Here is a 22,874-nt window from a genome sequence, read left to right as displayed (position 1 = left end):
ACCACTGACCATATTGAAAAGAAACTAAAATCTCTGTGCAAATTGAATATTGTTGCAATTTACCAAATGCATTTTCCATTTGAATAAACTTAGAGATTCCTGTCTCTAGAAAAAAAATAATTCCTCCCAAAATATTAGTTAATTCTTATGGAAGCTGTGGATTTATAAAAGAAAACATATATCAAAGCTATTGTACTTTGAGAAAAACAATTTATATATTAGAAGCAGCCGAATCTTTGATTTTTGAATTTCAATTAAAATACATCAGAAGAAGGAAATGCAAAGAGACGCCACCATGCAACATATTGACCAATCAGAATCGAAGAGTCTCAAGTTAGTTGAGTCTGCGACGTATACATTTCGGAATGCAAGTAGTGACCAGTGAAAAGATGGTGCTTTAATGGTTGAGACATTAGTTCCGTGGTCGTTCCTAGCCGACAAACCGTGGTTGCCAGCCATATTGTTTTACCGCAGTGTTTGTTTTGGTGCAGCCTAGTCAGAATACGAAGAAATCCGAGGGGATCGACACGAAGGAAGACAGAAGAATTAGAGTGCAGTTAAAGAAACTACTCAGGCAGTGCGCGTATACGGTGGTTTTGCTGTATTTTTCGGCATAATCATCGTAGCTCGCGGGCTAAGCCCATAATCTGAGTGTCAGTTGTGAACAGGACGGTAAAGGAGAGAAATGGCCTGCGCCACTCTAAAGAGATCTTTGGAGTTCGACCCGGTACATAGTCATGGTCGTCCTAGTAAACGCCGAAGATGTGTACCAATGTGTGTTTCCCCCGGTACATCCACTCAAGCTAATTCCAGGCCACAGAATCCTTCGCCTTTTGGCGAAGTAACCCATAAACTGACGCCTGGTAATTACTTATAAGTTACGGCCATTTTTCTTTTTTCTATTTCATTCTTTCTTACCATGATACGACAGAGAAAGGATGGTTAAATCGTATCAGCGATTTAAAACTTGAATTCACGACGTTTAAAAGAGGGAGGGAGGGTGCGGCGTTTAGGTAGGGGGAGATGCGTAAATCATATGGTAATGTAGTAACGGACATGGAGAATCAACTCCCTTTTTCTCCTTATTTATAAACGTTCATGTTTTTAGAAATTATTTGGTTTTATGATATTATAGGTCAATTATTAAAATAAAACACTTAAAAGTTGTAGTATTTATGTTTAAATTTACCATATTCCTAGCATTTTTTGATTGCTTCATCCCAGTAATTAATTTTTGTTATAAATTATTGATATTTTGACATAACTTCTAAAAAGTACATTTATTATTTAGAGTTACTTTAGAAATTATATTGCTTTAGAAATTGCTAAAGAAATATAATATTTTGAATAAAAATAATCTTTTTGTATACAGAAAAGATGGCAGCCAACATAAGAGAAGAGATCCGGAGACTGCATCGACGCAAACAATTGCATTTTAGTCCTCAAAATAATACTGGTGATTCTTCAGACATGGAAGGCCCTGCCAGTCCTTCAAGCCCATCTGCTTGTGGTTCAAATTCATGTAGTTATAGCCCTAGTGGAAAAGAGAAACCTTTATTTACATTCAGACAGGTTACTTATAACATAAAACTTTAATTAGTTTATTAAACAGGAAGTCTGATCAATTAAATGATTTTATAGGTGGGATTGATTTGTGAACGAATGCTTAAAGAACAGGAGACACAGATTCGAGAAGAATATGATCATATCTTAAATATGAAGCTTTCTGAGCAATATGATGCTTTTGTTAAATTTACCTATGATCAGATACAAAAGAGATTTGAATCTGCAGCTGCGCCAAGTTGTAAGTAATATTGATTAATTTGTTGATTTCAGAGAATATTTTCCTTATATTTTGAAATATATTTCATATTAATTTTGTGTAATGTTTCAGATCTATCCTAAAACAAGATTCTTATTTATAAGGATAATATGTTTCTGTGAAGAATATTAGGTGAGATATGTAATGTTAACATAAGATTGAATTACATGCCTGATATCAATTGTGTAAAAGAATTGTTTCATTTCATTTCAACAAGTTTAATAAGCTTTTCTATTAGTTTTTCTTATTATTATAGATTTCTACCATGTGAGAAAAATCTTGCTTGAAATTTAAATCGAGGTATGCAGCACCACCTTGTTCAAGAACATCTTTAAAGATTCAAACTACGACTTACATTGAGAAAAATGTGTCTGGTAAAAATAAAAAAAAGAAAAAAGAAAAAAATTAGTGATGTAAGTTTAGTAGGTTTGCAGTAAACAGCAATCATACTACAAAAATCTACAGTGTATACTATTGAAACTAACAATATTTGTACTGGCCGATGTTAGAAATGCGCTGGTATCAGGGAACTGTAACAAGATTTTAGTTATGTACAAACATGAATACATATAGGAGTTATATGCAGTGCATGACTATGCTTGGAGTCAAGAACTTGACTTGCACAGGGTTCTGTAATATCACGTAACTGATTAAAAATAGATAAAAAAATGTTCATTTCTCGCACATTTTAACAGCATGTGTTAAGAAATGACAAGCAATGATGCAAATAATTCCTTGTTAATTTAATAATACATGTATTAGATATTGCTCAACCATATGCGAATACTCTTGTAATGCAAACATAAAACTGTATATTGAGGTTTTTGGCAGAAAGTACTGTGCATATGAAGAGAGATTACGTAATTAAAACATATATCTCTTGGGGAAAGTTGTTTTCGTTGAATCTTAGTTATATTTAATTTTTGTAAAATATAAGATAAATATACGCAATGTATTTTGAAAATCTTATTTTAACCATTGCGATATGAAATATTTGTTTTTGCGTGTATGATTTATTGCATATGTAAATTTTCAATGTAAGCAACATTTCCCCAAAAATGGATGTGTTCGAACTTAAATGACGTACATAACTTGTAGAACTAAATTATCAATAATACTTTGTTCCTTGTTGAGATTAAGAACTAATCTTTGAAATCTCAAATAAATTATTCGTGAATAGATTATTGATTTGTCATGATTACTTAAATTTTGTTGAGTTTTTATTATGTGTTAGCATTTTTTTTAGCAAAAACATCATCTTGTTTAAAATACAAATATAAAAATTTGTAAAGAATTCAAGATAAGGTATAGTATGTAGCATTGTACGAACATATTGTCAAAAATGAATATTTGAAATAAAGATTTCATAAAATTTCGCAAATATTTCTGTTCCCTGGTAGCAACGACTTTCTTTAGCATAATAAAGCAGTAAATAATGGATATATAATACCTATACCTTTATTGTGCCTGTTATTAGACATGTTTATCGCGATAATTCTACTATATCTAATGTTATCGATTTTTAAATTTTTAGTTTATAACCCTTCATTTTTATATCATATCTCGCGTTTCCTTGCTTTTTTTTGGTTTTCAAAAAAAAAGGTTTAAATATAATATGAATGAGGCTTTCTTGGTTGCTGCATGCATTTTGTTCTGTTATAAGATGACATTCACTCATTTTAAAAAACCGTTAGGCATGAACAAGTATTTAGCCAAAAGAATTACTGTGACCATGTTATGATTTATTTTTATTACTACTTAACATTTATATATTGACAAAATTTTAATTCTTTATCTGTAAAATCACATTTTGAAAGGGGGCATTAAGAATTGCCTTATTCATTCCCAAAAAGGTGTCTTTTAGTTACCAGAACAATTTGGGAACACAATATTAGTGTTCATACTTTCATACAACAATATACATGATATGTCAAGTGTTTGCTGACTGCTGAATGTAAAAAAAGGAAGGAATATAAGTGGTTCTAACTGTCAATAATAAGTAATATCTACTTCAGAAAAATATTGTTTACCATTAAGAAAAATTTTGTGAAAATATACCGATGAGATTCCTTATGAATTCAAGGGATTTAATTTCAATTAAAATACCTCCATATTACATTATGTAAGCACTTATTATTGAAATAAATATAAATATAAGACTGATCACGTGTACTTCTTTATTTTAGCCTTTTTAAATTAACCGAATATATGTAGTTGCACATACTACTTTTTTATTAAATTAATTTAAAAAATATTTCATATATTATGAAATAAATTCACACTACTGATGGGCTTGACCATGTTTTCTAGCTGAAGGTACATGAACTACTGAGTCAGTTCCACAATATGCGTAACAAAATCCTTAGATATGTGTTCTAATCTCATTAACTAACTTGTGTAATAAACTAATACAATTAGTAGTATGGCTTCAAGGAAAGAAGCCCCTCCAAGACTATATGAAGTTCCCTGTTCTTGCTAAGAGATTGTCACTTCTGGGTGGGAAACAAACTTCTGCTAGTTCATTTAATTGGAGAAAAGGTGCCAAATGTTTCCTCTCTTGTTTTTGACTTTTGTTGTAGCCATTAAGGTATTCAAGAAAACAACTCCAAATGGTAAGTCATAAAGCATTAAAAGACCAACATATAAAAATGCAATAGTTCTTTAGAAACAATATTAGAAGAATTAGTTTTACTTTGACACAGTTTGTTTTCAAAGTCATGATTAAGAAATCGTCTTGCTATCTACAGGGAAAGTCACAGTTTATCTTGGTAAAAGGGATTTCATTGATCATTTGGATAGCATAGATCCCATTGATGGCATTGTTGTTGTTGAAAATGATTATCTTCAGGGACGAAAAGTTTATGGACAGGTAAGAAATAAGAATAAAGAACTTTAATGTACAAGATTGTGTATATATATACATATCTAAGTACCGTACATTATGTACATATATATCTTTTTGCACATGAAAAAATCATTCCATTTATTATTTTATTATTTAGGTAACAACAACTTTTCGCTATGGACGCGAGGAAGATGAAGTTATGGGTGTCAAATTCAGTAAAGAACTCGTTATATCCCGGGAACAAATAGTTCCACTAAAGAAGGAAAAACAAGATATGACACCTGTTCAAGAACGTCTTCTGAAACGTCTTGGAGCAAATGCATATCCATTTTTATTTCAATTCCCACAAAGTTCTCCTAGTTCTGTTACATTGCAACCTGGAGATGATGATCAAGGAAAGCCATTAGGAGTAGAATATACTGTCAGGATATATGTTGGTGAACATGAGGAAGATAAGGTAATACTCTAATTATAATTAAATGTTAATTTATTAATAATGTATATTATATGTATATAAAATGTATGTAATTTATAATATTTATATAGGGGCACAAAAGGTCATCTGTTGCATTAGCTATAAAGAAATTGCAATATGCTCCACCTACAAGAGGACGTAAATTACCTACCTCCCTTGTTTCAAAAGGATTTACCTTCTCTCAAGGTAAACTGAATCTGGAAGTTACACTTGATAGGGAGATCTATTATCATGGAGAAAAAGTAGCTGCAAATGTCATAGTTACTAACAACTCTCGAAAGGCAGTCAAAAATATTAAGGTATATATATATATATATGTAATAGAATAGTAGTGGTATTGTATCTAGCACTTAATTATAATATCTATATATTTTAGCTCTTTGTAGTACAACACTGCGAGGTGACAATGGTTAATACTCAATTTTCTCGACACGTGGCTAGTTTAGAAACACGTGAAGGTTGTCCAATCACACCTGGAGCATCCTTTACAAAGCAATTTTATCTTGTTCCATTAGCTAGTAGCAATAAGGATCGTCGTGGAATTGCTCTTGATGGCCATTTAAAGGTATGCAACATGCAACATAATTAAAAACAAATGTCATTTTTATTGTTGTTCACACTTTCATATACTTTTGTTGATATTATAGGATGATGATGTGAATCTTGCATCTTCAACTATGGTGGCAGATGGTAAAACTCCTAGTGATGCTATGGGCATTGTCATCTCTTACTCCATACGAGTAAAATTGAATTGTGGCACTTTAGGAGGTGAATTAGTTACAGATGTTCCATTTAAATTAATGCACCCAACTCCTGGTAAATAAATTTTACTATTTCATATATTAAATATTTTAATATCAAATATATGTGATAATAATAATAGTGAAATAATTTATTTTCCAAGTTTTATTATAGCATTTATAACTATTACTTTATTATTATAGGAACTGTAGAAAAAGAAAAGGCTACTTTGAAAAAGAATAAGAGTATTGAAAGGACACGATATGAGAATTCTTGTTATTCAAATGATGATGATGACAATATCGTGTTTGAAGACTTTGCTCGTTTGCGCTTAAATGAACCAGAGTAAAAAAAGAACATTTGCAAAAGGATAAATACTTATTTTGAAAGAATCTTAGATTCACAATTCTTTGTAGTAAATTTAAAACAGAGTATAATAGAATTATATGCATATACGTAGAATTTGTTGATTCTGGGATTCTTTTGATATGAGTTATGTCTAAGAATTGAAAGAATAATAAGAGGTACAGAAGGCAAACAAATTATAATATCCATATGCGCTCATTGGTATATAGAATCGAATATTAATATATCAAGAAAGATGTAACAAAAAAGTACAAAAAAAACGGAAAGCATTATAAAAAAATTTATATCGTCTTATAATTTCTACCCGGTGGTGGTGGTCGGTTAGAAATTCACATAAAGACGAAAAAAAAAAATTAAGTAAGCTTAATAAATAACTTGTATTCGATTAAGATTAAAATCTTCCCACCTTACCAGAAGTGACATGTATGTTATTATCTTTGATTTATGGTGATTATAACGTGTCTGTAAATGTTCGTTTATTACAAACTAATGACATTGTTAAGCCATATCTGTATATTAGAAGAGAAATATAAAAATTTCGAAATATTAATTTTTGAGTTTGTTTCCTTTATATTTCGTTAAAAATACTATGATTGCTTTAAAAGAAAATGAAGAGAATGAATATTTACCAAACCCAGAAAATTATTTATTTTATGATTATACAAAATATTACAAGGATTTCAATAGTCAATCAGTCTTACAAAACATTGTTAAATGTTTACCAATGCTGACTGTATTCTGATTAGTCATACATATGTGAATAATATTCTTGATATGCTTGAATATATGCTTCTTTCTCCACGGGAGTCATTTCTGCTATTAATGCATCATTTACATCTGCAATGGCTACTGTTTTTCCTGCAACAGTTACAGTTGGTACAAGATCTTCATCTTCAGAATCCATGGTTTCTACTTCTCCTAAAAAAATTTGGTATATATGCATATTTTTTAAAATAATAATATTAATATAATAATTCTGCAATGCGCTTTAAACATTTTGTGAAAATGATACCTGTATCAATAGCTTGCATTTCAGCAACTTCTTCATTATCACTGCTATCACTAGATTCTTGAGGTAATACAGATTTTATAGCTGCTGCTGAATTTGTTCCTCCTTTTTTCTCATGAGCCAATAATACAGACATTATATCTTCACCTTGTTTGTTATTGGTTGACGTTGTATTAGTAGCAGTAGCTGCAGCTTTGTCCAAAATGTTTTCTTGTGTGTTAACTCCATCAGGCTAAAGCGCAATATTATTAATGAAAGATATAACAAAACATTAGTACTAAATTTTTAAAACAAAATTTACCTGCGAATCAGAGTTAATAACAGTACTTTCCATCATCCAAATTGGTCTTTCCTTCCTCCTATTTGCTGCATTATCATCGATAGAATCATCACCAATTGTAACATCTACTCTTGTATCTTCCACCATGAAACCTGATGATCTGGTAGCTTCACCAGACCACTGCTCACCAGGCGCTCTTAGACTGCTTGGTTTCCTTGTATCAATACTAAGAAGAGAAGGTATAAATAATATTCAAGAATTTTGGCGTATTATTAATAATTCCATTAAAAATCTATACCCTTTAATTGTATTTATATCAACTGGTTCAGGTTCCAATATTTCAGGAGCTAATTTGATACCTTCTACCTCCCTTAATAAAATATAAAGAGGTTCTAGTTGTTCATTGAATTTAGCTAATAATAGTCTTGAATCTTTTTTAGGAAGGGCAGATTGGTCTTCTTCCACTACTTCACGGCAATATGTACATCTAAATTCACCAGTAGTCATATCAAATAATTGATCTGCCTACATTATATTATAGTAATAAGTATTCTATTGTCATTAGGTTTATAAGGTAATAAAGTTGTGTTCCTCAAATTTGCTTCATATTTTGTTCTTTTTACTTTTATATATTATACAATTGAAAACTTTGAGAAACACTCTACAATTTACAAATAATTTACATACCTCAAGATCAGTAAATGTTTTTAAACAATTTGTACATTTAAAACTGGCCCTACTAGTTGCATCTCTTTCTTCAGTTTCCATTCTTTTTCTCATTAAATCTAGTTTATATTTTACTACATTTACAAAAGTCTAAAATATAAAAATGTACAATAATTTGCCTGATAAGAACAATGGAGGTCAAATATTTTGTTTTACCTTATAATTAATAAAATAATAGTTGACTTTTTGTGCTTTTCCATCTGATCCAGTTTCCATTTTTAATCTAACTTGTATAAATTTATCATTACGTAATGTAGATATTCTAGCTCTTAACATCTTGCGTTCAAATTTTAACAGTTCACAAATGTCATCTTCTTTCATACCTAACAAAACATAATAATATAATCATGCATTTGCAATAGTATAACAGATAACTTATATCCAATTCACTTACATGGATTTCTAACTAGCATATCAACAATTAAAGCATCTTCTATCGTATAAAATCCACGTACTACTAAACGTGCTAATTGTTTTAAACTACTGGGAACTTCTGTAACAAGTCTTTCTTCACCACTCATCTTGTGTTTAATTACATATAATAAAATATGAGAGTACTGAAAAAATTTGTACAAATTATTAAACTCTATTATTAATCTGTAGATAAATTATGTGTATTTTTCTGCCTGTACAATACGTTTTACAACGTGTTACCATTTTATTAATTTTTTAATTGTCTTGAAATAATGTTATTTTTAATGATATATTTCATACAATTTAAATCTAATATAATGTAAGAAACCAAAAACGGGAACGTGAAGATCCTTGTAATAGGCTCTGGGCTTAGAGTATAATAAATAGTAATAATAATAAAAGAATTTCGCACAATTTACTATTTTAAGTGTAATTTGTAACAAAATACTAACCTTTAAAGTAATTTAAATAGTTCATTTATCATTAAATATTTTGATTAAATACAAGTATAAGCAAATTAAAATATGTATCAATTACAAATATTAATTGTATGTTCTCTCAAAAGAAGTAAAAAACTAACGAGTCAAAATACATTATTTTATTGTTTAATTAAATATGAGAAAGCACCGTTCCAACGGACGCTTGTTTATGAGTAAAATAGTTTTTAGGTTATGTATTCATAATAGAAAATTATCAAATGACTAGCTGTCAAACAACAGAAATAAAGAAACAAAAAGATACATTTTTATATATTTTCATAAAAATTATTGATGGCTGCAATCGATAAAGTTAAGATTATTGTTGTTGGTGATTCTGGTAAGGATATGTATATGAAGCAATTCTATAATATCTTTTTGTTATTGTCAGTATCTGTTATTTTGTTTATCTATCTATTATTAAGTGTTATTTCGTTAATTACAACATAAATGCCATATTTATTACTAGAATATATTTTTCAAGCTTATTTAATTCCTTAATTTATAAGAAGTTATATCTGATGTATTTCATACATATTTTTATGACATTATTTGTAGGTTATCTATTTTTTTTTTACACCTATGTATATGTAACTCCTTACGATTAAATAATTGTTAAATATTCTTCCATTCTTATATTTAGGCGTTGGAAAAACATCATTAACACATTTAATATGTCAACAACAACCTATTAGGAATCCTTCATGGACTATAGGTTGCTCAGTGGAAGTTAAATTACATGAATATAAAGAAGGAACTCCCAATCAGAGAAGATATTTTATTGAATTATGGGATATTGGAGGAAGTCAAAGTCATAAAAATACAAGATCTGTTTTTTATAATCCTACAAATGGTATAAACATGAAATATATAACATTAAGGATTTAAAGTAAAAAATTTAGAAATCATCAATCATTATTAACAATACAGGTATCATATTAGTTCATGATTTAACAAACAGAAAATCACAGCAAAATCTTCAAAAATGGCTTGAAGAAGTTTTGAGTAAAGATAATAATTATATGAAATCGAAGCCGTTTGATGATTTTGATCCTGAAAAATTTGTAGGATCTACACAGGTAATGTTAATTATTTTTGACATAATTGTATAATTTTTTATCATGTTTTTTTGTGCAAATAAAATTATTTTTTTAGATACCAATTTTAGTTATTGGTACAAAATTAGACCTAGTTGCGGAAGTCAGATCAAATGTACATAGACGTTCTTCAACTATTGCAGAAGAATGTGGTGCTGATGAAATATTTTTGGTATATCATTTATTTTTTTAAATTATTACACACTGATATTATTGTTTTCAAATTAACATTCTTCTTAGGATTGTCATCAAGTGAGATCACTAGCTGCTGGTTCTAGCTCTTCTGTTAAATTGAGTAGGTTTTTTGATAAAGTTATTGAAAGACGTTATTATTCGTTAAAGGAAGGAATCAATCCTGACAAACGAAGACTGCCAATGTATAGTGCTCCATACAGTTCTAAAATTTATCATAATGATTGAAATTCAGAAAATTTATCATGTCTATTTTAACATTAATAGAATTTGCGTTCCTAAATTTCTTGTATTACATTCCTAATTTACAGCAAAGTGCGAGTCATTAAAATAAAATGTTATAAATAATTATTTTGAAAATAGTGTTAAGATATTTATATACAAAATATAATAAAATTATACATTTTGAATTAAAATATTAAACGTATTACTTCTTATATAATTAGGCTTAAGAACATTTATTTAATTAAAATATTGAAAAATAAATGGTATTTTATACCTTCTTAGTTTTTAGCTTGTGAATAAAGCTTTATGCATCAATATGGACCCATATGAACAGCCATTAATAAATTGCATCTGATGGTTCCATATTTCCTTTTTAATTACGTCATAACATAACGCGCGGTAGATAATTTTTCAAACTGAATTTCTTTGTACATGAAATTTCTTTCTAATAATATTAAAATATCATGAAAGAATCAGTTTTAATAAATAGCAACGAAGGAAGAAAACAGAAGTGTAAGTACATGATTTGATTATATATTTTTCAGTTATTCAATTCTTCATATTTATCAATATCATGCTTCACACCTACCTTTTTAAATTTCCTAGTGTGGGTATTCTATTTTAAGGTAGATACATGTAATGTATTTTCATATGCAATATAAAGGTTAACATGCTGATTGTCTGTCAAACGTAAATTTGATAAATATGTGAATATCTTTGATCATATACACTAGAAAGTTTTTCTATATTTTGTTAATTTTTTAAATTAAATGTATATTTGTCAAATATTTATCTGTAAGAATAAGTATTTACCTAATCTGGCGTTTAATAATATACATAAGTAACATACATAGATAACAAATTATGACCTTTCCTTTAGGACATCTTTCCCATGATGACTTACCTGTTACCAAAAAAATTTTTTAATCAGAACTATTTTACAAATTTGTCCAACAAATTTGTACAACATATTCAACGTCATGGATATGTTCATGATGTTAGTTTAATTGAGAAAGGCCCAATTGTTATGTTAAAAAATAAAATTGCAAAAGGAGAACTAGTGGAAGATGAACATCAAATGAAAGTTGCTAAAACATTGCAGAGCATTTATGAAGAAATAAATGGATACAAACCTGAAGAATTCAACTTATTAGATAAATGGTTGGGTAGGAAAAGAAAACAACCACCAAAAGGACTATATATTCATGGAGCAGTTGGTGGAGGTAAAACAATGTTGATGGATCTTTTCTACAAATGTTGCCAGGTATTATAGTTTATAGCTCATATAATTATTGCACATGGATAGCCACAAAGTATTATAAATTAACAATTTGACAGTTCATAATACTTTTCAACATAATTCATGTACATAATTAAATAATTAATGTAACAAAGGAGTTACTTTATATAGTAAAGGTACTGATGACAAAAAAATTTTCTTTGAACTATGATAAAGGTACTCTAAATACTATAATTACTATAAATAATATAAATGGTTTTCCATATGCAGCTTATTAAAAAATAAATCTTTTAATTAAGGAAACAGGTAATTATATTGAAATGTATTATTTTAGATCGAGAATAAAAAAAGAGTTCATTTTCACTCTTTTATGCTTGATGTACATAATAAAGTACACGAAGTAAAGAAAAATATTGTACGAGATGTTAGTAGTACTAAACTCCAACCATTTGATCCAATACCACCAGTTGCAAAAAGTATTACTGAAGAAGCTTGGTTACTTTGTTTTGATGAATTTCAGGTTCACTTCTGAAATATACAATCAATTATTTATGATTTAATGTAACATGTATTAATAAAATATTATATATATATATATATAGGTAACTGATATTGCAGATGCTATGATATTGAAACGGTTATTTACTGAACTCTTTAATAATGGAGTAATAGTTATTGCGACTAGTAATAGAGCACCCGATGATTTATACAAAAATGGGCTACAGAGAGGAAATTTTATTCCATTTATACAGGTTTTAAAAAATTATTGCGTTATAAATTCCCTAGATTCAGGGGTAGATTATAGGCTGAAAACAGGACTTAGAGATGAAAAAATTTATTTCATGTACGTATAGTAATGTACAAATAAGGCATATAATAAAATACTCCTCTCTAAAAAATGATAAATTTTTATAGAAAAGGAGAGGATGCAACTAGTGATGTGGACAAAATGTTTAAATATTTATGCTCAAAGGAAAATGATGTTGTGAGGTCTCGAACTATTTCTATAAGAGGTCGTAATGTTACATTTGAAAGAACCTGTGGTCAAGTGTTGGATTCAACTTTTGGAGAATTGTGTGATAGAGTAGGTTATTACAAATTTTCATTAGATATTTATAATATAGCAAGCAATTGTTTTATTTGCAGCCACTTGGTGCTAGTGATTATTTAGAACTAAGTCAAGCATTTCATACAGTTATTATAAGAGATGTACCACAACTAGATTTTCGTCTTAAATCACAAACCAGAAGATTTATTACATTAATTGATACACTATATGACAATAAGGTAAGTTTACATATGTTCTATCTACTCTTCATATTTAACAATTTAAATCATTATAAATGTTTATGTTTAAATAAAAAAAAATTTTGTCAGGTACGAGTTGTAATATCTGCAGCTGTTCCACATACAGAACTTTTTATCCCACAAGGAGATAGTGAATATACAGATGAAAAACGAATGCTAATGGATGATTTAAAAATATCACACGGTTCAGTAAGTTATGAAACAAAAGTTGTTGTTTTCATTAACTGATATATAATTTTATAACTTTGTATCTTCAACAGGACAATTACAAATCTAATCTTTTTACTGGAGAAGAAGAACTTTTTGCTTTTGATCGCACTATATCTCGACTTTCTGAAATGCAAACCGCCCAGTATTGGGAACAATGGCAACATTATAGATAATAATAATTTATATTAGTAAAAATTTTAGTAGTTTTGTTTAGAAATTCTTTTAATTTTGATGACTAAATTGCAAACTGTTGGTAATAAATTTTCAAAAAAAGAATACTATTAGTTCGAAAAAGTAACAAGTACATTCGAGTATGCTATATCAAACATTGTTATATATTACAGAAAATATTTATAGTATTTATTACTATTATGTAAATTTATTTATTATATATTTTATTATACATAATATTCAGCAATAAACAGCTGCTATAATAAATTTAGATATCAAATAATATTTAATATGTATTAATAATTGTAAAATAAAAATCGACAATTTCAATCCTTCATTCTAGAAATAGGCATGACAAGACAGCCTCTATGCCACAATTGCGACTTTATCTGAAGGAAAATATTCTTCATGCTTTTATAAATAAAAATTAATACTTATTATTTAAGAATTATATTGATCAGTCATTCTCACTTTAGAACGAATATTTTTTAGCTTGCAAAAGTTTTTTTTTCATTTTCGCGGGGTATATGTGATACATTCTATAATGTAGCATTTGTATATATCACAATATACAATATCAGAATAAAGTGGGAGAAGATTTATTAAGATAAAGTAACTGAGAAATGATATGTTGTGAAATGCACACATATATGAGTCTTTATATACTTTACTGTACCATCTGCCAACAATCGTAAATTATAGGTCACTGCGATGTTATCAAGTACTAAAAAAATTTTCTAATTGATATCGCTCCTAAATTTAAAGCACTTACACTCTTCTTACGTGTTCATTTTTACGCATTTTACGCATTTAAGTAAGGTTAAATATTTCCGAAAATTTTAAAAGACGTATAATGGATATTCAAAAGTTGGCTAATGGTAAATCGAATTTAAGAATTTTACAATTTTTCGTGTTTTTAACATTTATATACTTATGTTTTAGCTACAATGAATTTCGATCAATCTGCAATAGATGGAAAAATTAATTCTATACGTTATAGAGTTAATAAATTGGAAAATCATGTTAAAACTGCTTGGTTGGTAAAAGCAATAGGTTTCATAGATTTAACTACTCTAGGAGGTGATGATACACCTTCAAAAATTGAAACTTTGTGTACTAAAGTAATACTTAGTGTTATATTAAAAATTTTGATCTCTACGACATCTTTAAAAATATTGACTTTCATGTATTTCAATAATTACAGGCAGTAAACCCTCTTAAGTTACCAAGTAATTCACATTTGCATACTGCATCTGTATATGTATATCCCATGAGATTTGTAGATGCAATGTCTATATTGGAAAAACTTGATAAAGAACATAAAATTTCCAGGGCTACTGGTAAGTATACATGTAAGTTCTTTTCTAATAATATTTAAATTAAAAAATAACAAAATATATTATTGTTATCTAAATAGTGGGTGGAGGATTTCCGTCTGGACAGTTTCCATTAGAAACACGTCTTCGTGAAGTAGAAATAGGTGTTGAACTAGGAGCTGATGAAATTGATATTGTTATTAACAGACCATTGGCTTTGATGCAACAATGGAAAGAATTATATGAAGAACTAAAATCATTTCGTGTTGCTTGTGGTAACAAATGTTTGAAAGTCATACTTGCTACAGGAGAATTAGGTAATTTAGAGAATGTATATAAATCATCTATAATAGCAATGATGGCCGGAGCAGATTTTATTAAAACATCTACCGGAAAAGAAGCAATAAATGCTACCTTGTCTGCTGGAATTATTATGTGTCAAGCAATCAAGGATTATTATGAATCCACACAGAGAAAGGTATAAATTCTTGTTTAAAAAAATGAAAAGCAATATTTCATGCCTTACATTTGGTATTGAAATATATTATTTTAGGTTGGTTTAAAACCTGCTGGTGGTATTAAAGTTCCACAGGAGGCTTTAGAATGGATGATGTTGGTTCAAATGGAATTAGGAGAGGAATGGCTATCTAAAGATTTATTTAGAATTGGTGCCTCCAACTTATTGGACAACATAGTTGAAGCAATACAATCAAATTAATCTTTATTATTCATTTAATCTTTTTCAAATAGTTATTGTAATTTTGTAATACTTTTATATCCATTTATTAAAAGATTTATATATTATCAAATACCTTTTACATTTTCCATTATACCATTGATTTTTAAAGTCAGAAATATTGAAATAAGAAAATACATAATATAGAATGTACGATTTTATGATTACAACATTATCATATAATTACAATTTACAATTACTTATATAGTATTTATGCCTTGAAGCATAACTACAATTTATGTTACTTTAAAATTATGAAATTTTTAACTCAATATAATATAATGTAAGTTGTTTAAAAAAAGCATCGACCAATTATACACACGTATCCGCCATATTGGCTATAGTGGCGTTGCAGAAAGTAACATCGCGTGAACGTGCCTTTTCCATTTAGAAAACGAAGATGGTAAGTGCAACTATTTGTTGCTGACATAAAATCCGTTTACATCGGTTGAATAGTGTGTTGTATTTTTTAATATCCGAGTAAAGCGTAAACTAAATGAATTAAAGTGAATATTTATCTCTATATGATTTGTTAAATTTATTTCATTTTTATGAAGCAAGACATACGGTTAAGATGTGCGCGTAAAGGTTACATTTTTATAACGAACAGATCAATACTTCATATGAATATTTGCTATAAATCTATTCACAGAAATAAGTTTCTAGTGTGACATTTGATGATTATTATATTTTAAGGAAATAAAAGAGATAAAATGGTAAACTAACTTCTAATCTAACCTCTTTGTTTATGGAATGACAATATTTTATTGAATGATATCTTTGACATTAATAAGTTCGTTGAATTCTTGTACATTTTATTTGAGACGATAACATTAAGTATGTGAAATTTGTTTTTAGGCTCGTGGACCGAAAAAGCATTTGAAGCGTCTTAACGCGCCTAAAGCATGGATGTTAGATAAACTTGGGGGTGTATATGCTCCACGTCCATCTACGGGACCTCATAAATTAAGAGAATCTCTTCCTCTTGTCATTTTTCTTCGCAATAGGTTAAAATATGCATTGACTAATTGCGAAGTAACAAAAATTGTGATGCAACGTTTGATTAAAGTTGATGGCAAGGTTAGAACTGACCCCAACTATCCTGCAGGTTTCATGGGTAAGTTCATAAGACACTTTATTTTCTTTAAGTATATATAAGGCTATATCGAAGCTATAACATTTCTCAAACAAAATGTTATAGTCAAACATTAGCCAATAGTAAAATAAAAGTTCTTTATTTTGGTCACAGATTGAATCAAATATTTTTTCTGTATAACCCAAAAAGTGCACACTTTTTATATCATTTAAAAAATATATTTAAGACATATGAAAAACTAAATGTAGTTTATAATTAATAAATTCAATTTGTCATTTTAGATGTTATTACCATTAACAAGACTGGTGAATATTTTCGATTGATTTATGACGTTAAGGGACGATTTACCACTCATAGAATTACAGCAGAAGAGGCCAAGGTATTTAATCATTGACAAAAAATCATGGATAATTCAATGAGATATCTTTTATTTAACTAAGAAATTAAATATTTTTTATTGCAGTACAAATTGTGTAAGGTAAAACGTGTTCAAACTGGACCAAAAGGTATTCCATTCCTGGTAACGCACGATGGAAGAACTATTCGTTATCCAGATCCTTTAATTAAAGTTAATGACACCATTCATTTAGATATAGCAACAGGCAAAATCTTGGATTCTATTCGATTTGATTCAGGTATAATATCTTTTAGTCGTAAATATATATGAAACTTACTAATCGATTATTATTGTTTAGGTAATCTCTGTATGATTACCGGTGGGAGAAATTTAGGACGTGTAGGCACAGTTGTTAGCCGCGAGCGTCATCCCGGTTCCTTTGATATTTGCCACATTAAAGACTCACAAGGGCATACTTTTGCCACAAGGTACTTAAAATATTTACTCTTTATTTGCTTATACTTCATGATTTTTGCACATTCTTTTTTGCTTTCAAATTTTTACAAAAGAATGAGTAAATTTATTTTTATGGTGACCATAATCGAAGCTATAATATATTATAAAAAATATTGTAGTCAAAAGTTGGTCAAAATGAATTTCCTTCATACTGGTCACTGATTGTTTTCACATAGACTTTTCAGTATTACCCATTTAGGAAACACGAGTATTATTGTTTATTAAGTTAATCTAAGCTACGTTAGATTATTGAGCCGGCTGTTATATCATATATAAATCGTTCGTTTAGGTTGAACAACGTTTTTATCATTGGCAAGGGTACAAAGCCGTATATTAGCTTACCAAGAGACAAAGGTGTTAAGCTTTCGATTGCTGAAGAGCGCGACAAGAGGTTAGCAGCAAAGGGAGTGAATTAATGTACATTTGCAAGAAAATATTCAATAAACCGAGAATTTCTTGGTGAATATATATGTCTCTTTCCTTTATCCCGCATATTAATCACCCACATATGGTATTTTAGAATATATACGACAATAGAATGGGAATGTTCTTCGTTAATATTTCTATCACAATTATGTTTAAAATACGATTTTAAAACATATTTCGCTATTAAAAATATTGAGAAATATTTATGGCTGTGAAAAGTCTGGCTTAAATGTAGTATCATCGAATCATTTAATTGGTCAAAGCATATTGTGCTGATTTGCTTAAATGATAAAAAGAATATGCAGATAAAAGACCCGAATATGTGTTCTGTATATATTAAGTTATTTCGATGGCAGCCAAATTTCGGTATTTAATTCCACCATTTTCCGTAATGTAGCGTTATACTGTTCATCTCTATATTTCTCATTCTTTTTGTGCACTTCTTTGGCAGCTTTTAAATATCTGCAAAGGAAATCAATTATATATACTTTTCTGATATTTTGCCATAAATTGGAAAAATTTATTGAAATTATTACTTTTGTATAGAAAGTACGATATTTCTGGTTTCCTTTTCTGCAATTCGTGTAGTTTCCGATAAAGATGATACATAATTAATGGGATTCTCTGATTTGATTCGTGTCAACGGATAAATGCGAATCCAGCCTCCCTCTCTCGCGCATGGCGTACTCCAATCTTTACCATTATCCCATATCGACGTTTTATTGTTGCTTTCTGGGTTATTACCCTGAAAACCGCGTGGAATATACTTATCCACTAACAAGGGATTGTAACGAGACCATAAATTTGTAGGATTGTTGATAGTTGATTGTTTAAGCTAATAATTAAAATGGACATAGAATGTAGCATTTCTAAAACAAGAATTCAATATTTGTCCATAGCTACTTTATTCTAGATACATACGGTAGGTCGAAGTTCCGTGCATATATTTAGAAAACCATCAGTTTCCCGATAAGTTTTCGATTTCTTTTTCATGGTTCGATTTGTACAAAACTTGGAAGACGCTTCAACCTCATCGTCAATCGGGTTTGTTGACCATATCGTAAAAAGTGAGAGACCAGTGTTGCATACTGGAAGACCTAGTAAATCGAACAGGTCATGCAGCAGAGGTTTCTTCACTTCAGAGTCAATTTCGCAGTCATTACTTAAAGCTGGGCTTAGATTGACCTGTTCAAATGTCGATTATCGAATAATTAACAATAATTTTCATTAATAATTCAAGCGAATGAGACATCTCTTAACCTCTAGTAACCATGGTTTTAAATTTCTGTCGATTAATACGTCAAATCCGAAAAACTCGAAGCAATTTGAAGATTTCGGTATGCTCGCGGCTTGGCTCAATACAGTTAAACTGACTAAACAGGCTATTCTCTGCCAAAGAAACCAATCGTAATATCCAGCTTGTTCGAAGTATCTTCTCAATTGTCTAAAAGTCCATTTGCAACCTGCGAATGTTCGAATTCTACTATCTATGGTACAATCTAAGAAACTTTAAATTAGTGACAGTGATTTTATACCAGAACCGACGCGTTCCTTCTTCTCAGAGTATCCTGGACCCAATTTGTTTAACGAAAAGTTAGTGAGATGCCGGAAAGGATCGTTCAAATGTTCTAATGAAAATTTTTCTGTAGCGAAACGCGCCAATCCTTCCTTATACAAGTATATCGTCAAAGGCCGATAAGAGGGTACGCACACGTATAGTCGTAGATCGAATTTATAACCTCCGATCAGAAAGGGATTCTCGATGTATCTTTGAACCACTGCTGCATTGTCGTACGTAAGATCGCTTAATTTCTAGAAACGTAAGATTCTGCATTTGACGAGTTCAGCTAATAAGTTAAGTTTATCCTTTAATCATCGATGTTCACGTAGCACGATTGATTCTTACACGAAACAAAAAGATTCCTTTGCCCTGACTTTGGCCAACTGGCTTACAGATCCAAACTCTGTCGTGTTCACAGCGGCTGCATTCTTCCGCCAATTTAGTATATTCCGATGGCAAGTTATATCCTACAGGACTAACGCGTTGTATTTTTGATAACGTTGATCGATTATTATTCTCACGATATCTTGTTAAACTCTAGATTATACCTGAAATCGTAGATCGAACCGTGCATCTTCTTCATACATCTAAGATGACGGATAAGATTGTCTTTTCGACAGATCGAACTCCCTTTCGGAATTCTGTTGATAAACTAAAAGATTCACGGGAATACGATTGAAAAGATGTCACTTTGCTACCGGAATCGATTTTAACATAGGAGATTCAGACGACCTATTACCTGCCATGGGAGTAATAGCTTGTAATGGGGAAGGGGGAAGCCGCCGGATCGCCACCATAAATTCCATCGATCTTTGAATACATTATTTTCGCCAGTATATTCTCTCCAGCCCCGTTCCGTACAAACCTGTGATCAAAGTATGCCATTCATATGTACAATTCGTTTATCAACTTACTTACGGATCAAAGTTCGTTCTTCTAACAATAAGCGTAGAACATTTTATCGCGTGACTCTCGAACGGATGGAACGCGATGAGCAAAATATCTATTAAACTGGAACATTACGCATTCTATAATTGCGAAAAGTTGGAATGCGCGTGCAAAAATAGCAGAGAACGCCCTTGATTTATTTGTCGTGTTATTAGAGCATTAAGAATGGTTACTTTTGATATGAAAAGCGAAGCAAGGCCTCTAATTACAATTAAATTCGAGTATATCTCTTTTCGCTGTTACGGTAGCCTAGTTTTATTATTCTTTTCTTATAACTTCAACATCGATTCGCTGCGGAAGGTCATCGACCACATTTACACTCTATTCTTATAACCTGAATCGTTTCCGTTTCGTTTTAATAGCCTGCTCTCTCCCTCCCCCATCTGTCTGTCTATCTATCCGTAATGACTAGAGAAATTAATTTTTACGTAACGAAACGTCCAGAGGAACATCACGATTATATCAAAGTTGCCGATGAAAGTTTGTTTCGGGCTGCATAGTACGTGCATCGCTATTGTGTTAGATCGTATGGAAGGAAGAGGTGAATCGTCGTAACGGTGCGCCCCAACAACTCTATTCTTCGTCTATTATTATTGCATGTCGCATTTAATAGCCGTGTTTCTAAAAATGGTGCACGCAAAAGCGCGTCGCATCTCGTTTGGCTCTGCAGGTATGTACGTGCATATGCACACCGTACGTACCTTGAAAAGTATTCAGTTCAAGGGCACGGCTAAGTTTGTAACCGTGTCGAACAAATTCCAAGCGACATAAAAGCGTGACGGAACGTATCTAACATTTATGTACCTACCGGTGTTACGTGTATTCATTGCATTTTAGAGCTAAACTACCCACGCAATCGTGATACACACTTTACTGAAACGTGACTCGCTCGATTTTCGTCTTTTCAATGAAGAGCATCTAATATCATCCATACATAGCGCTTCTACTATTCAATAGCTAAGGCTGAAATTCAAGGAAACGTTCGGAGCGCCATGTACGATTCTAAGAATATCGATACCTGTATAAGAAGATGCGGTCCTGTACCATTGTCGTTGAGTCTGAACACAAAAGGACCATCCAAGTATCTCACTGCCATATCGAAACATTATATTTTGGAAGAGCGCGCGAGGACGATAACTCTGATTAGTGGTATCACGGTAGTATAATCGATCTTCTTTCTTGAAATAATAGCGACACTTTTGTTCCTCTGATTACGTGAAACGGAGAAAAGAGATTAAAGCGTTAAGCGATATTTTTATTTAGGAAAGCGTTCAACACCGGTTTCCCGTTGTTCTTGTGGCAAGTTTGAAAAGTCCGAAAGAAAAAAGAAGAAAGGTAATTAGTAACACAAAGTAAGAAGAAATTCAAGATATCTTATCATACCTCGCACTTTTCATTCACAAAATATCAACATGTAGCTCTTGATGATTTTAAAAAAGCGTGTAATCTAGACATATCTCGATTATATCTGTCGTTTTCTTTTCTTTTTTTTTTTTTATATCCAAGAAAGTGTTTCTTAACGATTATAGCGAGTTATTCTTCGAAACGACATTCCCGTTAAAGATTAGTCTTTCGTATTTAAATATTTCGATGGGCCCGCATGCAAGCGAGTCGGAATCTCGATTCTCACTGGTGCACCGCCACGTTTCGGTCTACGCAATCGCTATGACCTGGTCGCAGGCGCGCAGGTTGCTCGTATGCCACCTTCCACGCCGCTTTCCAGCTTTTATGGGCTTTCGCTGGACACCGCGAACCCACAAGGACACCGGAAGCTTCATCGGTCGCGAGCTTCCGAAAGAATTACACCGATTTCCGTTTAAGGATATTGCGGACACGCGACTTTCCGACAGGCCTATTCATCGAGATTTGTACCAGATTTACTTGTACCAGAAATAGCATAAATATCGACTGGTGCAGTTTAAAGCTTAAAACTTGCAACGATGCGCATCGCGATGACAGGTTCCTTTCAACCGTATCAAAAAATCACGTCTACATTCTCTGTCTTCCCATTTCTCAAATGTTTCCGGAGAAATTCGTAAAAGCGCGACCGCTATTCTTCGCTATCTGTGTCTGTGTGGATATATTAATAGGAATACGCTCATTGAGGTACGCGATTATGACGTATCAATTGCAAAAAAGATTCATCAAAATGTTTCGCGTGTTTGGCTACGTTGTAGGTAGGAGGTACCGCAAGGTTACTTTAATGACAAATCGATGAAACGTCCCTTACGGTGGAGTTACTTCCTGGTTAGAGACGAAATGCTTTGTGATCGAGCCTTCACGTGTTTCGTTGTACGCGGTCCGAGTTCTTTCTTTCTCTTCGGAGACCTAACCGCTATTT

The 22,874-nt window shown here is 30.8% G+C and overlaps 8 protein-coding genes and 1 long non-coding RNA gene across 13 annotated transcripts; 6 read left to right on the top strand and 3 right to left on the bottom strand.

Annotated features, from left to right (window-relative positions):
• The first annotated feature begins 335 nt into the window (after positions 1-335).
• On the top strand, positions 336-3,006 carry LOC117209586 (akirin-2). 2 transcript variants are annotated; one of them, XM_033451777.1, is made up of 5 exons: positions 336-863; positions 1,358-1,572; positions 1,642-1,804; positions 1,895-1,954; positions 2,079-3,006. In XM_033451777.1, exons 1-4 carry the CDS (start codon positions 686-688, stop codon positions 1,903-1,905), a joined length of 567 nt encoding a protein of 188 aa, XP_033307668.1. In that variant the 5' UTR covers positions 336-685; the 3' UTR covers positions 1,906-1,954; positions 2,079-3,006. The 2 variants fall into 2 exon arrangements, with proteins under 2 accessions (XP_033307668.1, XP_033307669.1); XM_033451778.1 differs by having other exon boundaries at positions 340-863; positions 1,373-1,572.
• Positions 1,446-3,413, bottom strand: LOC117209589. The gene is made up of 3 exons (XR_004487941.1): positions 3,279-3,413; positions 1,758-1,901; positions 1,446-1,534 (listed from the first exon to the last, which is right to left on the bottom strand). It is a non-coding gene; the product is annotated as an uncharacterized LOC117209589 (long non-coding RNA).
• An 867-nt stretch (positions 3,414-4,280) lies between these two features.
• On the top strand, positions 4,281-6,799 carry LOC117209582 (arrestin homolog). Its single transcript, XM_033451772.1, has 7 exons — positions 4,281-4,434; positions 4,570-4,691; positions 4,825-5,124; positions 5,214-5,441; positions 5,519-5,707; positions 5,790-5,958; positions 6,087-6,799. The coding sequence occupies exons 1-7, from the start codon at positions 4,368-4,370 to the stop codon at positions 6,230-6,232; spliced, it is 1,221 nt and encodes a 406-aa protein (XP_033307663.1). The 5' UTR covers positions 4,281-4,367; the 3' UTR covers positions 6,233-6,799.
• LOC117209581 (general transcription factor IIE subunit 1) lies at positions 6,704-9,192 on the bottom strand. The gene is made up of 8 exons (XM_033451771.1): positions 9,131-9,192; positions 8,659-8,821; positions 8,421-8,587; positions 8,226-8,354; positions 7,837-8,063; positions 7,560-7,764; positions 7,262-7,490; positions 6,704-7,167 (listed from the first exon to the last, which is right to left on the bottom strand). The coding sequence occupies exons 2-8, from the start codon at positions 8,783-8,785 to the stop codon at positions 6,992-6,994; spliced, it is 1,260 nt and encodes a 419-aa protein (XP_033307662.1). The 5' UTR covers positions 8,786-8,821; positions 9,131-9,192; the 3' UTR covers positions 6,704-6,991.
• Positions 9,193-9,240: 48 nt separating this feature from the next.
• LOC117209578 (rab-like protein 3) lies at positions 9,241-10,799 on the top strand. The gene is made up of 5 exons (XM_033451766.1): positions 9,241-9,494; positions 9,798-10,007; positions 10,085-10,233; positions 10,310-10,423; positions 10,492-10,799. The coding sequence occupies exons 1-5, from the start codon at positions 9,449-9,451 to the stop codon at positions 10,669-10,671; spliced, it is 699 nt and encodes a 232-aa protein (XP_033307657.1). The 5' UTR covers positions 9,241-9,448; the 3' UTR covers positions 10,672-10,799.
• Positions 10,800-11,046: 247 nt separating this feature from the next.
• On the top strand, positions 11,047-13,762 carry LOC117209564 (putative ATPase N2B). 2 transcript variants are annotated; one of them, XM_033451736.1, is made up of 8 exons: positions 11,047-11,181; positions 11,549-11,932; positions 12,243-12,428; positions 12,511-12,752; positions 12,824-12,992; positions 13,055-13,195; positions 13,286-13,405; positions 13,477-13,762. In XM_033451736.1, the coding sequence occupies exons 2-8, from the start codon at positions 11,561-11,563 to the stop codon at positions 13,597-13,599; spliced, it is 1,353 nt and encodes a 450-aa protein (XP_033307627.1). In that variant the 5' UTR covers positions 11,047-11,181; positions 11,549-11,560; the 3' UTR covers positions 13,600-13,762. The 2 variants fall into 2 exon arrangements, with proteins under 2 accessions (XP_033307627.1, XP_033307626.1); XM_033451735.1 differs by lacking the exon at positions 11,047-11,181 and adding an exon at positions 11,276-11,463.
• A 394-nt stretch (positions 13,763-14,156) lies between these two features.
• Positions 14,157-15,718, top strand: LOC117209573 (deoxyribose-phosphate aldolase). The gene is made up of 5 exons (XM_033451760.1): positions 14,157-14,475; positions 14,540-14,718; positions 14,802-14,937; positions 15,015-15,391; positions 15,467-15,718. The coding sequence occupies exons 1-5, from the start codon at positions 14,451-14,453 to the stop codon at positions 15,629-15,631; spliced, it is 882 nt and encodes a 293-aa protein (XP_033307651.1). The 5' UTR covers positions 14,157-14,450; the 3' UTR covers positions 15,632-15,718.
• Positions 15,719-15,955: 237 nt separating this feature from the next.
• LOC117209575 (40S ribosomal protein S4) lies at positions 15,956-18,064 on the top strand. Of its 2 annotated transcripts, none has more exons than XM_033451763.1 (6): positions 15,956-16,052; positions 16,508-16,766; positions 17,027-17,124; positions 17,209-17,380; positions 17,441-17,570; positions 17,888-18,064. In XM_033451763.1, exons 1-6 carry the CDS (start codon positions 16,050-16,052, stop codon positions 18,012-18,014), a joined length of 789 nt encoding a protein of 262 aa, XP_033307654.1. In that variant the 5' UTR covers positions 15,956-16,049; the 3' UTR covers positions 18,015-18,064. The 2 variants fall into 2 exon arrangements, with proteins under 2 accessions (XP_033307654.1, XP_033307655.1); XM_033451764.1 differs by having other exon boundaries at positions 16,035-16,365.
• On the bottom strand, positions 17,894-22,787 carry LOC117209560 (probable tubulin polyglutamylase TTLL2). 2 transcript variants are annotated; one of them, XM_033451726.1, is made up of 10 exons: positions 21,917-22,787; positions 21,552-21,740; positions 20,325-20,450; positions 20,134-20,237; positions 19,931-20,060; positions 19,560-19,836; positions 19,285-19,487; positions 18,946-19,209; positions 18,561-18,859; positions 17,894-18,486 (listed from the first exon to the last, which is right to left on the bottom strand). In XM_033451726.1, exons 2-10 carry the CDS (start codon positions 21,627-21,629, stop codon positions 18,366-18,368), a joined length of 1,602 nt encoding a protein of 533 aa, XP_033307617.1. In that variant the 5' UTR covers positions 21,630-21,740; positions 21,917-22,787; the 3' UTR covers positions 17,894-18,365. The 2 variants fall into 2 exon arrangements, with proteins under 2 accessions (XP_033307617.1, XP_033307618.1); XM_033451727.1 differs by having other exon boundaries at positions 18,561-18,769; positions 21,552-22,473.
• Between the last annotated feature and the right edge of the window lie 87 nt (positions 22,788-22,874).

The sequence above is a fragment of the Bombus bifarius genome, unplaced genomic scaffold, assembly GCF_011952205.1.
Source record: "Bombus bifarius isolate JDL3187 unplaced genomic scaffold, Bbif_JDL3187 scf7180000008178, whole genome shotgun sequence".
Lineage (NCBI taxonomy): Eukaryota > Metazoa > Arthropoda > Insecta > Hymenoptera > Apidae > Bombus > Bombus bifarius.
Note: the sequence above shows the minus strand (reverse complement) of the source record. Positions and strands in the feature narration are given on the sequence as shown.

Excerpts from the sequence above, each read along its gene's own strand:
- LOC117209575 (XM_033451763.1), top strand. Across the intron at positions 16,767-17,026 it reads CTATCCTGCAGGTTTCATGG|ATGTTATTACCATTAACAAG; the intron begins GTAAGTTCATAA and ends TTGTCATTTTAG. Across the intron at positions 17,125-17,208 it reads TTACAGCAGAAGAGGCCAAG|TACAAATTGTGTAAGGTAAA; the intron begins GTATTTAATCAT and ends TTTTTATTGCAG.
- LOC117209582 (XM_033451772.1), top strand. The coding sequence starts at position 4,368 with ATGTTTCCTCTCTTGTTTTTGACTTTTGTTGTAGCCATTAAGGTATTC. Across the intron at positions 5,708-5,789 it reads CTCTTGATGGCCATTTAAAG|GATGATGATGTGAATCTTGC; the intron begins GTATGCAACATG and ends TTGATATTATAG. Across the intron at positions 5,959-6,086 it reads ATTAATGCACCCAACTCCTG|GAACTGTAGAAAAAGAAAAG; the intron begins GTAAATAAATTT and ends TTATTATTATAG.
- LOC117209573 (XM_033451760.1), top strand. The coding sequence starts at position 14,451 with ATGGATATTCAAAAGTTGGCTAATG. Across the intron at positions 14,719-14,801 it reads TTGAAACTTTGTGTACTAAA|GCAGTAAACCCTCTTAAGTT; the intron begins GTAATACTTAGT and ends CAATAATTACAG. Across the intron at positions 14,938-15,014 it reads TAAAATTTCCAGGGCTACTG|TGGGTGGAGGATTTCCGTCT; the intron begins GTAAGTATACAT and ends TTATCTAAATAG.
- LOC117209564 (XM_033451736.1), top strand. The coding sequence starts at position 11,561 with ATGATGACTTACCTGTTACCAAAAAAATTTTTTAATCAGAACTATTTT. Across the intron at positions 11,933-12,242 it reads TTTTCTACAAATGTTGCCAG|ATCGAGAATAAAAAAAGAGT; the intron begins GTATTATAGTTT and ends GTATTATTTTAG. Across the intron at positions 12,429-12,510 it reads TTTGTTTTGATGAATTTCAG|GTAACTGATATTGCAGATGC; the intron begins GTTCACTTCTGA and ends ATATATATATAG.
- LOC117209560 (XM_033451726.1), bottom strand. The coding sequence starts at position 21,629 with ATGGCAGTGAGATACTTGGATGGTCCTTTTGTGTTCAGACTCAACGAC. Across the intron at positions 20,451-21,551 it reads GACCGCATCTTCTTATACAG|GTTTGTACGGAACGGGGCTG; the intron begins GTATCGATATTC and ends CTTTGATCACAG. Across the intron at positions 19,488-19,559 it reads GAAGGAACGCGTCGGTTCTG|GTTGCAAATGGACTTTTAGA; the intron begins GTATAAAATCAC and ends GAACATTCGCAG.
- LOC117209586 (XM_033451777.1), top strand. The coding sequence starts at position 686 with ATGGCCTGCGCCACTCTAAAGAGATCTTTGGAGTTCGACCCGGTACAT. Across the intron at positions 864-1,357 it reads AACCCATAAACTGACGCCTG|TCTTTTTGTATACAGAAAAG; the intron begins GTAATTACTTAT and ends GAATAAAAATAA. Across the intron at positions 1,573-1,641 it reads CTTTATTTACATTCAGACAG|GTGGGATTGATTTGTGAACG; the intron begins GTTACTTATAAC and ends ATGATTTTATAG.
- LOC117209581 (XM_033451771.1), bottom strand. The coding sequence starts at position 8,785 with ATGAGTGGTGAAGAAAGACTTGTTACAGAAGTTCCCAGTAGTTTAAAA. Across the intron at positions 8,355-8,420 it reads ATTATTTTATTAATTATAAG|ACTTTTGTAAATGTAGTAAA; the intron begins GTAAAACAAAAT and ends TTTATATTTTAG. Across the intron at positions 7,491-7,559 it reads TTATTAACTCTGATTCGCAG|CCTGATGGAGTTAACACACA; the intron begins GTAAATTTTGTT and ends ATTGCGCTTTAG.
- LOC117209578 (XM_033451766.1), top strand. The coding sequence starts at position 9,449 with ATGGCTGCAATCGATAAAGTTAAGATTATTGTTGTTGGTGATTCTG. Across the intron at positions 10,008-10,084 it reads TTTTTATAATCCTACAAATG|GTATCATATTAGTTCATGAT; the intron begins GTATAAACATGA and ends TTAACAATACAG. Across the intron at positions 10,234-10,309 it reads AATTTGTAGGATCTACACAG|ATACCAATTTTAGTTATTGG; the intron begins GTAATGTTAATT and ends TTATTTTTTTAG.